This window comes from Perognathus longimembris, chromosome 13, assembly GCF_023159225.1.
Source record: "Perognathus longimembris pacificus isolate PPM17 chromosome 13, ASM2315922v1, whole genome shotgun sequence".
In the NCBI taxonomy this organism is placed as follows: Eukaryota; Metazoa; Chordata; class Mammalia; order Rodentia; family Heteromyidae; genus Perognathus; species Perognathus longimembris.
In genome coordinates, this window is record NC_063173.1 from 57266183 (window position 1) to 57282213 (window position 16031).

The 16031-nt window shown below is 61.3% G+C and overlaps 2 protein-coding genes across 4 annotated transcripts in view; one reads left to right on the top strand and one right to left on the bottom strand.

The window, feature by feature from the left end:
* Flrt1 (fibronectin leucine rich transmembrane protein 1) overlaps positions 1-14989 on the top strand; it is a 28596-nt gene extending 13607 nt beyond the window's left edge. Inside the window, exons 2-3 of the mRNA XM_048359382.1 lie at positions 1993-2670; positions 12375-14989. Coding sequence (XP_048215339.1) covers positions 12423-14447 — 2025 coding nt within the window. The 5' untranslated portion in view covers positions 1993-2670; positions 12375-12422 and the 3' untranslated portion in view covers positions 14448-14989. The remainder of the gene's footprint in view (positions 1-1992; positions 2671-12374) is intronic.
* Positions 1-16031, bottom strand: part of Macrod1 (mono-ADP ribosylhydrolase 1) — a 132125-nt gene that overhangs the window by 83106 nt on the left and 32988 nt on the right. The gene's annotated exons all lie outside the window — the stretch shown is intronic.

Sequence of the window (16031 nt, forward strand, 5' to 3'; positions counted from 1 at the left end):
ATAATTGGATGAAATCACGCGGGTGGTAATAGCAATAAGGGCTTGAGCCGCAGCCACCGCTACCCCCCCTCAGCAGAGATGCTCCTCGCTCCTCTTTCCCGGTCCCCACCCCCCCGCCCTTCCGGGGGGGCCGTGCCCACCTGCCTGAGCGTGCCCACAGTTGTACAGACCGAGTCCTGGCCATGCGGGACTGATGTCCCTCGGGACAAGCTGGCTCAGGCCCGCACCTCCCGGCCATGTGGGCCCTGAGACCCCCTTCTCCACCACCCTGCGCCCATCCCCCCCGCCCCCCCCCCCCCCCCGGCCGAATGCTGCCTTCCCTGCCGGCTGGCTGCGGCGTTTAGGCCTGCATCCTGGCTGTCCTTGTTTCCATTTGTAACCACCCCAGACGACGGCTCTCACCCCAGCCACCTTCCGCCCTACAAAGGAAAAGGGCCCAGATGCGGCGGAACCCATCTGGATCTGATTTCAAACCGGAGCGAGCGCTCTCAGATGTGTCATGAAAGCCCCCTTCCAAAGCGGGGCTCCCGCGGGGAGTGCCGGGGAGTGCGGAGGGAGGGATGGGAGGGCTCGGGTTTGTTTGGGATTCTGGAAAACAGCCTGCCACGCCCCCCCAGCTCTCTGCAGAAGGGATGGCAGCAGGATGAGGAAGATGGGGGGTGGGGGGCAGGGGCCCACACCGACAGCCAACTTCCAGGCGCCCTGCCCGTCCTGCCTCCCGTGGACGGGATGCAGAGCGTGTTCTGGAAGCCCAGGCCGCGAGGCCCAGTGGGAGCCTGTGAATGACATTTAGCAGGAGCAGGTGCTGGGGAAACAAAGCCAGCTCTGGGGCGGGCTGGGTGGCCCGACAGGGCCAGGAGCTTCCCCAAACTTCATGTTTCTCTTTTTAAATCCTCCCACCCCCACCCCCAGGTAAAGAAAATCAGGTAACTGTAGGAAAAGGTGCTTGGGCCTGCTTGGCCAGCTGCTATGTGGATTTGAAGAGAGGGGGGAGGGGGAGGGGGGGCAGTCATAATCCCAGCCCCCACCCCCCGCCAGGCTCATAGGGAAACTCTGTTCCATAAAGTAGCGGCCACACCTGTAATCTTAGCTACTCCAGAGGTTGAGATCTGAGAATCATGGTTGGGAGCCCAGGCAGGAAATGTCCTGAGATTCTTATTTCCAATCAACTACCACAAAGCCAGAAGTGGAGCTATAGCTCAAGCAATAGAGAACTAGTCTTGAGCAAAAAGCTCAGGGACAGTGCCTAGGCTCTTGAGTTCGAGCCTCAGGATCCTCACCCCCACCCCCCAAAAAAAGCTAGGGAGCTGAAGGTGTAGCTCCAAACCATGAGGCCCTGCATTCAAACCCCAGAGAACTAGTGTGGAGCTGGGCTTGCTAGCCGACCCCAGCGGTCAGCAGAGACAGGAGGAAAGCTGTTTGGGGCCAGTAGGCAAGGTTCCTGGAGGTCTTGTCAGAGCAACAAACAGGCCAGTGCTTGAGGCCCCAAGTTCAAACCCTAGTACTGCAAGGAAAAGGAAAAAAAGAAAAATATCCGTGGCTCTGGCTCGATGATGGCAGAGTGCTTGACTCGCATTGTGTGAGGCCCTGGGTTCAATCCCCAGCACCACAGAATCACGCAGGCTCTGAAGGGATGGGAGACACGGGGCGACCGCCCAGCCGCCGTCCTCATGGTTCCTGCCACGGTGCTGTGCCTCATTTCCTTAAGTTTGATCACTAAAACCCTTTTTTTTTTTTTTTTTTTTTAGAGCAGCCCAGGGAGTAGGAAAGAAGGGATCCTCTTTGGACAAGCAAGACCAGGGGGGGTGAATCAGGAGCAACCCCCCACTCCGGCCTCCCTGGTGAGAAGAGCTTCGCTGCACGCCACACGGGAGCAGCCAAGCGGAGCGAGAGCCCCCCCCCACCCCCCAGCGGCTTCCCAGGTCCGCAGGCCGGCCTGACAGCTCAGCGGTGCACGGCGCCCCGCAGCCGAACCCCTCCGTGGGGTAGCAGACCCCCACCGTCCCCCGGAGACGCAGCCTGAGTGGCAGGAAGACCGGTGCTTTGGAGAGTGGCTCTCTCTCAGCTCTGTCACGCAAGAACGCTCTCTGCACCGAGCCCATCCTGCCAAGTGACTTAAAGGGATTTAAGAAAGAAAGAAAGGAAAGAAAGAAAGAAAAACACTGGTAAAGAAAAAAGGGGCTAGAAGCCACGCAGCGGTGTGAAAAGAAGAGGTGGCGGCCTGCAGACAAAGGGGCAACGTTGCAAAGGGCCGTGGAAGTGGCCAGCCGGGAGAGGACAGGGTTCGGGGGGGGACCGGGCCATGGGGCACGGCCCGAGGCCGCAGGGGCGCAGCGTGTAACTAGAGCGGGACCCCGCGCTCCACGGGGCCACGCCGGCCGCGCCCCAGGCCCCGGGCACCGAGGATGCTTGGCCCCCACAGCCCTATCTGAACGTGGTTCCTGGTGGGTGGCTGAGAAGATACAAGGGCAGGGTCCCCTCTCCACACACACCCCAACACTGCCCTGCATCTGCTGTGGGCACCCCAAGCGACGCCCGGCCTGGAGGCCCGGGAGCCGGGGATGTGAGCATAGCCCAGACCCACTCCGCGGCTGAGAACCTCCGCGGGAGCCCCAGGAGCAGTGACCCCCCCAGCCGGGCTCCGGGGCTCCGGGGCAGGCGGCAAAGCAGGTAAGAACCAGGGGAAAGATGGACAGGGGAAGGAAGTTGGGGGGGAGGGGGCGGGCACCCAGAGCGGGCAGCACGCAGCCCCATGACTGGGTGGCACAGGAGCCTTTGGGGGCTCCCAGGTGGCCCCCTTGCTCGGGGCTCCCCCCCAGCGGTGGGCAGACCTTTCTGGAGTGAGCCCCTCCCGGCCGGGGCTGCTGACTCACTGTTCTGCCCATCGGGGGACTTGGGGGCCTGGGCCTGGGCGCCTTCTCCCCTTGAACTGGTTGGTGTGAGTCCACAAGCCCCTTCCGTACCAGCCTGCGTGCAGGAGCCGGGGGCTGGGGCTGCTCCGCGGGCCCAGAGCCGGGCAGTGAGCGCTGGGAGCCTCCCCTCCGCCCCACAGGGCCGGGGCGGGGCGGGGAGGGAGGGAGGGAGGGAGGGAGGGAGGGGCCTGGCCTCCACAAACACGAGTCCCCGACAGCCTCCCGCAGCGGCGCCCCGGGCAGGGCAGGGAAGCCCCAATTCATTACCGAGATGGAAAATGACACTTCCTGCGCTCTGCCCCGGGAGAGGGCCTGATTTATGACTGCGCCAGGGCCCGGGACATCCGTCAGCGCCGCGAGCCGCGCACGCCGTCCGCGGGGGCATTAATAGCCGTGTTATTAGCCACCGGCGTGAAGGATGCCCTGCGGATGGGCTATTTGCTGTTATTTATTATAACGGCAGCCGCCCAGAGGCAGGGCTGCGAGTGCACTGAGCCCCAGTCCGGCTCCCCGGTGTGGCCCTCCACCCTGTGTCCCCACTCCCCTCCTAGGAGGGGCTGGGGTTAGAGGTGTGTACACACTCACACACACACACACACACACACACACACACACACACACACACACACCCTAAGTACTGATGCAGGGTTTGGAGCCAGACCCCAAGGGGTTGGGGCACCAGCCCTCTGGTGGTGAGCAGGCCTGGGCAGGCCCCCTCCCCTCTCTGAGTGTGCATTGGGGTGCAGGCTCCTTCTGGTGGTAATGGGCCCACCAGGTGGCAAGGTGTGCAGAAGTGGGGGTAGCAAGCAGAGGACCTTGCCAGGCTGACCCCAAGGGGAAAGGTTGAAGAGCTCCTTTGGTGCCAAGGCCCAGGAAGGCAGGCCGGGAGAACTGCTGAGGGCCACTAGGGGGTCTCTAGGCTCGGCTTGTCTCAGCACTGGATCTCTCCTGTCTGTAAAAAGCTAACTAGCGGGGCTGGGAATATGGCCTAGTGGCAAGAGTGCTCGCCTCGTATACATGAAGCCCTGGGTTCGATTCCCCAGCACCACATATATAGAAAACGGCCAGAAGTAGCACTGTGGCTCAAGTGGTAGAGTGCTAGCCTCGAGCAAAAAGAAGCCAGGGACAGTGCTCAGGCCCCGAATCCAAGCCCCACGATGAACAAAAACAAAATAAAAGCAAACTGTCCTACAGTCCTTTACCTCCCAATCCCAGGGTGCTGTTCCCTGCTCTGTATCATCATCATCAGTCTGTATCAGTTACACAGATGGGATTTCACTGTTACATCTCTACTATAAGTAGATGCTTCTACTATATTTTCTATCGTTTCTACTATCTTCCTGCGGGCTGGGCAAATGGCCTAGTGGCAAGAGAGCCTGCCTCGTATACATGAAGCCCTGGGTTCGATTCCCCAGTACCACATATATAGAAAATGGCCAGAAGTGGCGCTGTGGCTCAAGTGGTAGAGTGCTAGCCTTGAGCAAAAGGAAGCCAGGGACAGTGCTCAGGCCCTGAGTCCAAGGCCTAGGACTGACAAAAAAAAAAATTCTATTATATTCCTGCTATCATACTCCCTACTTGTTTATTTCCCCCCAGGTAGCATCCTCACTCCACTCTGAAAAGTGGGACCAGGATTGAGGAAAGGGCCTGAGGCTGGACACTGCCAAGCCTGCTGTTGGGGGGAGGGGGCCGCCGCCAGGCCCGGCTGGACAGCTGAGAGGAAGGGCACGGGGCAGCGAGGTGGGGCCTGGCTGGCGCCCGGCTCCCCCCGCACCGGCGGCAGGGTTCACACCTGTCGCGTTGTCTCCTGGAGCTGCTGGGGCAAGGCCACCGGTCCAGGATGGCCTCTTTCCTTCTGCTACCCAATGCTGGCTTTCAGATTCTGGGCTTTGTTTATCCAGCTGATGTTGACCGAGTCCTTCCGTGCCAGGCTCCGTGCCAGGGAACAGAACAGACCTGGCTTCAAGGGTTCACATGTTAGTGGAGGTGCCAATCCGAGGGTAGCCAAGAAACGGATGGTGAATACACAGGACTTCCTGCTAGGACCGGAGCCTAGCTCCTCGCCTGACCAAGCTCAGGGCTGCGGGGAGGCCCCGCCCTCCTCGTGGTCATGACCGTGACCTGCCCCTCCAGCCCCAGCTGTGGCCCAGGATCCCGCTGGCTGCTGAGGCCCCCCACAGCCCAGACCCCCGCGGCCAGGACCCGGGCCTAGGGACTATCATCACAAGACCCTGCTGAAATCTGAGGCTATTCCCTTCCCTTCCTCAGGAGCCCCAGAACTCCACTAGGCTTCTTCTTTTGCTTCTAGAAGGAATGAGACCTTCTGTCTAGGAAGCTTTGCTACAAAAGGACCCAGAAAGAAGTAGCAGGTGGAGGAACATCTCATTAAATAACTGAGAGAAAGCAACAAAATTACACCTGTCTCCTTTCACCCCTCCCCCACTCCTCCCTGGCCCTGCAGTTTAATATCAGACCCTGTTATCAATATAATTAACCTCCTAAGACACAGATTTGAAAGTCTTTTTTTTTTTTTAAGCCATCCACAATCTCTGAAGCTCAGGACATCCCGCCGCTGGCCCCCACCCCACCCAACCAGCCCGCCAGCTTAGGTGAACCCCCTCCCCTCCCCTTTGCAGTGGATTTGCATACCTGCCTGCAATTACTGCCAGCGATAACAGCTGATGCATAATGCATGCAGCATGAAATTAGAAAAATAATTAACTTTAGGGCTTAAAAGAATCCCCCACCCCCACATGGATGCATTCCGTGTTCTGAGCACCTCCCGCAGGATGGGGTCCTGGAACCAAGTTGTTAGGGTGATGGCAGCCAGGCTAGGTGGCACCACAGGGTAGCCAGGGTTAGAAGGGTCACTGAAGGACATGCTCTCTGACCCAGCGCCCCAAAGAGGGGTCTGCTGTGGGCCGAGAGGCGTCTTTGTGGGCCTGGTGGCTGGGGCATCTGCTTGACCAGGGACACGAGTCTGGCGTTCCCACCCTATTATCCTGCACCCCGAGTGGAGCTGCCTGTTGCTGGTGACAGAACGGCTCCCACACTGCCACTGCTGTTCATCCTCGAGAGGCGGCCGCGGCTCACGCCCGCAGTCCTAGCTACTCTGGAAACTGAGATCTGAACATCCAAGTTCAAAGCCGGCCCAGGGTAGGCACGTCCCCATCCTTGAATCTAACTAACCAGCAGAAAGATGGAATGAAGGTGTGGCTCAAGTGGTGGAGTGCGAGCCTTGAGCAAAAAGGCTACGGGAGAGGCCCTGAGTTCAAGCCCCAGTTGGGGAAGGGAGAGAAGGGCGAGGCTAGGGAATTAGATCATGTACAGTCCCCTTTCACGGACAAAAGATCTGAGACGTGAGGCCACCCCGCAGAGGCGGGACAGCTGGGCCCAGTGGAACGGGGGGCTGCCCGGTTCTCGGGGGGCCTCCTGGGAGGGAGGGGCTCCCACAGGCCTCCCTGCACCGTGAGGTGTCGGCTACCCTCGTCCTTGGCCCCGGAATTAGCTGCTAGCTGGTGGATGAGGAACTGTGCGGCCTTTATTAGCTGATACGAAGGTTTCACCAGAGCCATCCTGGAGGTCCGGAGGCGTGTACACAGTGTGTGTGTGTGTGTGTGTGTGTGTGTGTGTGTGTGTGTGTGTGTGTGTGAAGTGCCCGTCACTGCCCCCTGAGGGAGGGGGTCTTGCAAGCCTTTCCCCTCGGGGACTGAACGCGGCTTCCACTTGTCTGTCCTGAACACTGCAGTCCTGCCCCAGCCCGAGGGACCTGAGGCAGAGCCCGGCCTCCCCGGGCTTAGGAAGACCCCGTGGGGAGCTGGAGGCCCCGCGGGAGCTGGCGGTGGGGCGGGAGGCACTGGAGGCATGGACGTCCAGGTTCCTGAGCGTTTGCCAGACTTGGGATGGGCACAGAAGTGATCGCCCCTGACAGGTGCGCGGGGACAAGCCAAGGCAGCTTCCAGAACCCTGCATCGCAGTGAGCCCGGCCCGCCCTCCCCAGACGCCCCGTGCCGGTGGAAGGCCCGAGGGCCCGAGCCAGGGCTCTCTCCCTGTCCACGCCTGCAGGAGGTGCTTGAGACGGGCTCCGCGGTGAGAAAGCAGCGGGCGCCTGCCCTGCTAGCTACTCAGGAGGCCGAGAGCTGAGGCTTGAAGCCAGCCCACGTAGGGAAGCCTGCAAAGACGCTTATCACCACTAAAACTACCCGAAAAGCCGCAAGCGGTGCCGTGGCTCAAGGGGTAAAGCACCTGCCTTGAGCAAAGACGCTCAGGGACAGGGCTCAGGCCCCGAGTTCAAGTCCCCGATTTGGCACGTGTACACACACGCGTGCATACACACACACAAGGGAGAGAGAGAGAGGAAAAGAGAAGAAAAGAGAAAGGAAAGGAGGACGGCAGGTTTCGTGACCGCCGAAGGCGGACTCGGGGCTGGGAGCCTGGCGCGCCGGCTTTCCGGGAAACCACTGGGCCTTTCGTGACTCGCGATGGCTTCACAGATGGGGGGGGAGGGTAGCCGTCACTCCGTTCCTGCGAAGCCCGACACCCGGAATTGGGGAGAGCCTGCTGGCTCCCCCGCCTCTCCCCCAGAGTCCGGTGGCTCTGGAAAGGCCTCGGGCCGGAGGATCAGCCTGGAGGCTGGCAGGGTGGGGCAGAGGTCACGGAGGGGGTAAGCCCACCCCTGGTCACTTGTTACTCAAGGGCTGGGGAGGGCTAGGCCTGCCTGGCAGGAGCCGCTCTGGTTGCCAGGCAAGGGGGACCCAGCTGGCTATCAGATACACTTGGGGCCTGCACTGTAGCCCTCCCCTCCCCTCCCCTCTCTCCCACTAGCCCCCGACTGGTGAGCTGGGAGGACCTCTGGCCCCAGAAGCCTGCAGGGTCCTCAGGGCAGCTGGGCTCTGCACCTGGCATGGACCCTTGATGGTCCCCTCCTCCACTTCCTTCCCCCTCTTTTGCTGCGGGTACTCCGGCCACACTGCCTTCCAGCCAGCATGATCTTTCCACCCCAGGACCTTTGCACATACAGCTCCCACTGCTGGGCTGGGAAGGGTCTGCTCAGGGGTGGACAAGGGAGAAAGTTCTGGCCTCCAGGGGAGGGGGGGCCCTGGTATAGAATCGGGGCTCAGGGAGGGCAGGATTTGACTGTGTGGGGAGGGAGGGAAGGAGGAGGCAACATGGTGGCCGAGGCCTGCTTGCAGGAAGGGTTGTGAGGGAGGAGGGCCGCACATCTCATGCCCCCGGCCATGCCAGGACCCAAATGTCTGGCGGACAGGGTTCTCGGCTGCCCGGAGCTGCTCCCACAGGCCCCTCTCCAGGCCCGTGCCGGACCGGGTTGAGGGGGGGCCAGGACAAGGCCAAGACAGGCCATCCGCCCCAGGCTCCCATGGGGGAGGGGTGTAGTCTGCTCTGACAAGCCGGCTCAGGCCCCCCTCCCCCCCGTAGGGGTGAGCACAAGGGCTAAGCACCCCACTCCGCTCTCTGGCGTGGCCCTCGGTCTCTCCTGGGGGCCCGCGGTGGCCGGGCATCCGCCACGCCCAGCTTGTCGGCGAGCAGGAGTGTCCGGCTGGGTGTCTGTCCGCTGTGCCTCAGCCCCCCACTGGTTCCGCCTGGCCAGTGGAGCGGGCACAGAGCTGGGGGGATAGGAGGGGCCGGCATGGACGCCGGCTGGGGAGGCCAGTGGGAAGCGGTGGGGTGGGCAAGTGCAAAGGCCCAGGGGAGGCGCCGCCTCGGAGGGGGTGGGAGACAGTGTGCTCAGTGCCACCGTTTCAGGGTCCAAGAAGAGAGCTAAGCTGTGCGCCCCATCTCGCTCCAGCTTGCCAGCCTGATGCCTCGGGGTGCCGGCTCCATTCATGCATGTGGGGTGCCATACACACCACCAAACCCCCACCCCTAATTCCGAGGTGCCAACCACGGTTGTGGCCCCAGGGAGCCATGGGAAAGGAGTCAGTGACGGACAGCCAGGAATGCTGCCCCAGGCCCCTCCGCTGAGGGCAACCTTGCCACTGCCCCCCCACCTCCCCTCCCCCCCACCCCAGGGGCTGGCCCAGGAGCCTGCTGTCAGTCCCAATGCTGGCGCTGAAGCCTGCCGAGTCCACAAGGGTGACAAGGGATCCCATAAGAGATGGGTGATTTGCCAGGTTTGTCTTGATGGCCGCGTGAGCTATCAAACATACAACAAGAGAATCAAAGGGCCGCCAGGCACCCACACATCTGAAGGGCTGGTCCAGCCTGCAGCTTCCATCCTCCCTGGTTGACTTGGAACCACAGGGCCCAGCCCCAGACTGGCCTTGGGGAAGCGGGGGGGGCGGGGGAGACTCAGGCAAGATGGATGGACCGGCAGACAAGGGAGTGGAAAGGCCTTGGGTCTCTGCCTCCCGAGGCTTCTGTGTTATCCATCAAGCATGTGTGAGAGGTGCAATTTAGACTCTATTGTGATCCTGGGCATCGGGAGGCCGGGGACCGTGGCGGAGCGCTGAGCGGGCTCCGGAGCGGATGCCCGAGAACACAGAGGCTGGCCTCGCTGGGGCTCGGACAAGTCTGCTCCCTGGGCGGGACGCGGCCGCTCAGCAGGGCGGAGGCCACCCGGGACCGCCCGGCCAGGAGGGCTCGTGTCCTCAGGCAGACCCCGAGACCCAGGTGGCGGGGCTTCCTGCCTCTCCACCCCACCTCCCAGGTGCCCACGGGACCTTCATATCCTGACGCTGGGCAGACAGGAGGGGTAAGGTCCGAAACCTGGGCCAGCTATGACTTTGGATCCCTGCCCCCCCCCCCCCCCCCCCCGGCACAATCAGAGCCTCAGGCTAGTCAGCTATAGAAGGGGAGCAAGGACCGGTGTTTATGCGACAGCTGGACACGGGTGCCCTTCGCAGGTCTCTGTGCGGTCCAGCCGTGCCTCCCCCATAGCTGGGGGGGGGCAGCACCCCAGCATGGGGAGGGCACCAGAGAATCAGCAGCAGCGCTCATGCTCTGGGCCCCTCCCCTCCCCCAGTCCCAAGAGAACGAGAGGTGGGGCGCTCCAATGCCCCTGCCACCACCCACCCTGCCTACACCACACCAGAGCACCAGGAGGCTCTCACCCCAACCCAAGGTCGGAGGTCACGGGCTCTCCCAGTGGGGAGACACACAACTGTTTTCATCCCAAGTGCTCGGGAGGAGGTGAACACCTGCAAGCTTCAGTGTTCTCCTCTGGTGAATGGGAGCAACAAGGGTACCAACTCGTGTCGGCTGGGCGGAGTAAATGGAAAAACTCAGAAAGCTCTAAGCAACGTCTGTATTACAGGGCGAGCTCCTGGCCCACTGGAATGGAAGCTCTGGGGGGTGGCGCCCAGCAGCTGCTCCAGAAACGATGTGCTGGGTGGGCAGTTGTGCATGGATAGATAGGTGGGTGGGCAGAGGTGTTGATGGATGAATAGATGCTTGGATGATGGGAGGGTGAATGATGGAGGGATGGTGGATGATAAATGGAAGATGGGTGGGTGGATAAGGTAGGTAGATGTATGGGTAATGGGGTGGAAAACGTGTAGGAAACAAGTGGAGTAGATGAATGGACGGACGGACGGACGGATGGACGGATGGACGGATGGATGGATGATGGAGGACGCACGGGTGGGTGAGGATGTGGATGGATGGTTTGGTGGTCAGATGGATGCATGGATGAATTAGTGAATGGACAGTACAGAGGCGGCCCTATCTGGGGCATCTGGAGGACCTAGCGGAGGAGAGAACGTTTGACCTGGGCCCTGGAGGGCGAGGAGGAGTTTGCTGGGTGGAGAAGGGAGTAGGGCTGGCTCGGACACACTCGGTCCCAAGGGCACAGGCCGGGTCCCCGCCGCTCACTGAGCGGAAGCTGTTCCCCGTCAGGGTCCAGGGCGGCCTGCCTCCCCCCTCCTCCCCCCCCCCCTCCCCGGGGCATCAGGGCTGAGAGGCCACGGGCCCCACACCAGAACCCTCGGTGACCCCGAGGTTCACAGCAGACCTTGGCCCTCATGTGAAAACGCCTTTCCTACTGAGATTGAAAGATAATTTCTCTTTAATTGATTTTTTAAACCACTGTGAGCAGTAAAATAATATGAGAAAAATGTACGCTGCAATTTTTCCATTTGTGAAAACAAATTACACCTTGCAGACTATTTCCCTGGGAGCACAGACACCACCTCCCTCGTTGGTGCGTCTCATTTGCTTGAAGGAAGCTGAGAGATAGAGACACTCGCTTCTCTTTCTCTCCTGAAAGAGCTGCAAGTTGTCTGCTTCGGGAGGGGCAGGGTGTGCAAGAGCTTGCCACGCAGTCCTGAGGTACAGGAGGCCCCGGCTTCCTCCCGCACTGCCTTCCAGGTCTAGGAGATGCTGGGGGCAGGAGGTGGTGCTGGGGAAAAGTCCCACAGTGCTCCGTGGGGCGGGGCCTCCGGGCCCCGGCCACGCCCCCCAGGTCCTCACTATCATCTAGAAACAAGGCTCTCGTCCAGGCCCTGGGTCCACGCCCAAGAGCCAGGCTTCCTCCCCATTCCAGTGAGAAACACTGCCTTCTGCGTACGCCAGGATGCCTGGCTGAGGAGGGCAGAATCCCAGGACGAGCCCCCCTAAACTAAATGCGCTCCCCCCACCCAGCTGGCCGGCTGCCCCCTCCCCGGAGGATGAGATGGCGCACTAGCTCTGCGTCCCCGAGGACGGCCCCCGCTGGGGCCCTGGGCTGTGGCTCACTCGAGCTCGGTGTGGAAGGGGCAGCACAGGGCTGGACACTGGCTCCTGTCTGGCGCCTCGGGTCCTCCGCAGATCAGGCAGATCTCAGTTCAAGGGACGCCCAGGCAAAGGGGAAGGACGCCACCTCAGCAACCCAGCCGAGCACCGTGGTTTGATGAGGCCCCTCGAGCCTCAGCTGTGCGACCCGGAGCTGCCCCAAGCAAAGAGCAAGGAGACCTCGTCTGCAACACACACAGGGCACTGGTGGCTCACGCCTGTAACCTTAGCTATTCAGGAGGCTGTGATCTGAGGAGCATGGTTCAAAGCCAGCCCAGGCAGGAAAGACCATGAGCCTCATCTCTAATTAACCACCCAGAAAAAGCCAGAAGTGGAGCTGTGGTTCAAGTGGTAGAGCACCGGCCCTGAGCAAACACGCTCAAGGAAGGTGTGCACTGGTGGCTCACGCCTGTAATCCTAGCTACTCAGGAGGCTGAGAGCTGAGGACTGCGGTTCAAAGCCAGCCCAGGCATGAGACTCTTGCCTCTAATAAACTACTCAGAAAAAGCTGGAAGTGGCGCTGTGGCTCAAGTGGTAGAGCTCTACCCTTGAGCTAACGAAGCTCAGGGACAGCGCCCAGGCCTTGAGTTCCAGCCCCCCCCCCCCCAAACTGGAACGCCAACAGAAGTAGTAAGAGGGCTAAGGGAAGCAGCTGTGGCGACCCCGCAGGCGGAGGCAGGCTCCAGGGGCTGTCACTGAGGTGCCCTCACCTGTCCCGTCTCGTGCTTCCTGCAGGTGTCGGGGCTCCAGGTCAGGGGAGTCCGGCTCCCCCCGCCATCCACCATGGTGGTGGCACACCCCGCCACCACCGCCACCGCCACGCCTGCAGCCACGGTCACGGCCACGGTCGTGATGACCACGGCCACCATGGACCTCCGGGACTGGCTGTTCCTGTGCTACGGGCTCATCGCCTTCCTGACGGAGGTCATCGACAGCACCACGTGCCCCTCGGTGTGCCGCTGCGACAACGGCTTCATCTACTGCAACGACCGCGGGCTCACGTCCATCCCCTCGGACATCCCCGACGACGCCACCACCCTCTACCTGCAGAACAACCAGATCAACAACGCCGGCATCCCCCAGGACCTGAAGACCAAGGTCAACGTGCAGGTCATCTACCTGTACGAGAACGACCTGGACGAGTTCCCCGTCAACCTGCCCCGCTCGCTGCGGGAGCTGCACCTGCAGGACAACAACGTCCGCACCATCGCCCGCGACTCGCTGGCCCGCATCCCGCTGCTGGAGAAGCTGCACCTGGATGACAACTCCGTGTCCACCGTGAGCATCGAGGAGGACGCCTTCGCCGACAGCAGGCAGCTCAAGCTGCTCTTCCTCAGCCGGAACCACCTGAGCAGCATCCCCTCGGGGCTGCCCCGCACGCTGGAGGAGCTGCGGCTGGACGACAACCGCATCTCCACCATCCCGCTGCACGCCTTCAAGGGCCTGCACAGCCTGCGGCGCCTGGTGCTGGACGGCAACCTGCTGGCCAACCAGCGCATCGCCGACGACACCTTCAGCCGCCTGCAGAACCTCACCGAGCTCTCCCTGGTGCGCAACTCCCTGGCCGCGCCGCCCCTCAACCTGCCCAGCGCCCACCTGCAGAAGCTCTACCTGCAGGACAACGCCATCAGCCACATCCCCTACAACACGCTGGCCAAGATGCGCGAGCTCGAGCGGCTCGACCTGTCCAACAACAACCTCACCACGCTGCCCCGCGGCCTGTTCGACGACCTGGGGAACCTGGCCCAGCTGCTGCTGCGCAACAACCCCTGGTTCTGCGGCTGCAACCTCATGTGGCTGCGGGACTGGGTGAAGGCGCGGGCGGCCGTGGTCAACGTGCGGGGCCTCATGTGCCAGGGCCCCGAGAAGGTGCGGGGCATGGCCATCAAGGACATCACCAGCGAGATGGACGAGTGCTTCGAGGGCGGGGGCCAGGGCGGGGCCGCCAACGCCGCCGCCAAGACCACGGCCAGCGACCACGCCTCGGCCACCACGCCGCAGGGCTCGCTGTTCACCCTCAAGGCCAAGCGGCCCGGCCTGCGGCTCCCCGACTCCAACATCGACTACCCCATGGCCACGGGCGACGGCGCCAAGACCCTGGTCATCCAGGTGAAGCCGCTGACCGCGGACTCCATCCGCATCACGTGGAAGGCCACGCTCCCCGCCTCCTCCTTCCGGCTCAGCTGGCTGCGCCTGGGCCACAGCCCGGCCGTGGGCTCCATCACGGAGACCCTGGTGCAGGGGGACAAGACGGAGTACCTGCTCACCGCCCTGGAGCCCAAGTCCACCTACATCATCTGCATGGTCACCATGGACACGGGCAACACCTACGTGGCCGACGAGACGCCCGTGTGTGCCAAGGCCGAGACGGCCGACGGCTACGGCCCCGCCACCACGCTCAACCAGGAGCAGAGCACGGGGCCCCTGGCGGGCCTGCCCCTGGCCGGCATCATCGGCGGGGCGGTGGCCCTCGTCTTCCTCTTCCTGGTGCTGGGGGCCATCTGCTGGTACGTGCACCGGGCTGGCGAGCTGCTGACCCGGGAGAGGGCCTACAACCGGGGCAGCAGGAAGAACGACGACTACATGGAGTCGGGAACCAAGAAGGACAACTCCATCCTGGAAATCCGCGGCCCCGGGCTCCAGATGTTGCCCATCAACCCATACCGCGCCAAAGAGGAGTACGTGGTCCACACCATCTTCCCATCCAACGGCAGCAGCCTCTGCAAGGGCACGCACACCATCGGCTACGGCACCACCCGGGGCTACCGGGACGGCGGCATCCCCGACATCGACTATTCCTACACATGACGCCCGCCGCCGCCCGCCCCCACGTCCCAGCCCCAGCCGGAGGCCGACCCGGTGCGGGCCACCCGGCTGCGCCCAGCCTGAGCAACCCCAGAGGACAAGGAAGAGAAACTCCATGATCACTTTCCCAGCGGGAAGGGAAGTTCGGAGAGGGTTGACGATTTTTGTAGAACACAACAGTGGAAAAAAAGGATTTTTTTTTTTTTTTCTTAAGCGGATAGAAGGCAGGAGGGAGATTCGACATTGCTGGAGACCTAATTTATACTGAACCGTGCCAGCCGGGGGTAGGGGGTGGGGGAAAGACTAAAAATAATATTGCAGGAAGGGTTGGAATTTTTTTTTTATTTTTATTTTTATTGCCGAACTGGAAAGATACTACCTGTACAACGTCCGTGCACACCTCACACTGTTCAGGGCTGTTACAAAAGAACCGTCAGAGAGAGAAGCGGCCGCCGGGCCAAGCCCCACGCAGGGATCCCGCAGCCGGCGGCTCCGCGCGGGAGGACGTGATGGAAGGTTTACAGGCTCCTCACAAAGGAGCCGGGACAAGAAAAGACCGCTTGCGACAGAGATATTGTCCTGACATCTCTTCCCAGGTTCTTCCCAGGCCGCTTCCCTTACAGATTTGCAGAAACAGGGCGTCTTTCGCTGCATTCTTGGAACAATAATGTAGTCGATTAAAAACAAACAACAACAACAACAAAAAAAAAAACCCGGCTCCCCTCTTCCCCCTTCTGCTGAGTGCTCTTCGGTTCCACGCGTGTTCTCCGCAGAAGGCCCCCGTGGGAGCTGCAGCCTGGCCCGCCGGCCTTCCGCCCACCGCACGGAGGTGCGTGGCCTGCCGTGCCCCGGGCCTGTCTCAGTGCAGATGGGTAGAGACCTACACCATCTTTACAAGTTACTTCTGGGGTCGGTTCTTACCATTTCCCGAGACAATAGAATTGCAAACATGTAATTTCTCCTAGAAATCGCTGAGTAAGTAGACCGTGTGTTTGGGGAGGGGAACGGGAGCGGAGGTAGAGGGAGGAGCCTTGTCTGGGTAGGGGTATTGCTGTTCCTGGAGGCTGAGGCAGGCCTGTGAGTGCCAGCAGGCGGGCCGGGCGGGGCTGTTTCTCTTCCATTCTGTGTCAGCCGGGCCACGGGGGCGGGGGGGGGGCCCTCGGTCCTTTCTGATACGGAGAAGGTTTTCTGCATCTGACGGCCCAGTGTCCTCATCCCCCTCCCCCTGCCCCTTAGATACAATCACCTTGGTCACGTTTACTATATGCTTCCTCCTGGAACAGGTAATTAGTGCAGGGACTTTTATTTATATATATATATATATACACATATATATACATGTATGTATATATATGTATGTATACACACGTATGTATGTATCAGTCAGCTGACTTAGACCTATTGGTTTCCATGGCTGATCAAACAAAGCTCAGAAAAATTTTTTTTAAAGCATCACAAAATCCCTGGCAGTCCACACACACACACACACACACACACACACACACACACACCAACACCGATGTAAAAAACAAAACAAAAACTCAGCCGCACCCACACCTGGGCCTCTGCTGTCCAGAGAGACCACGT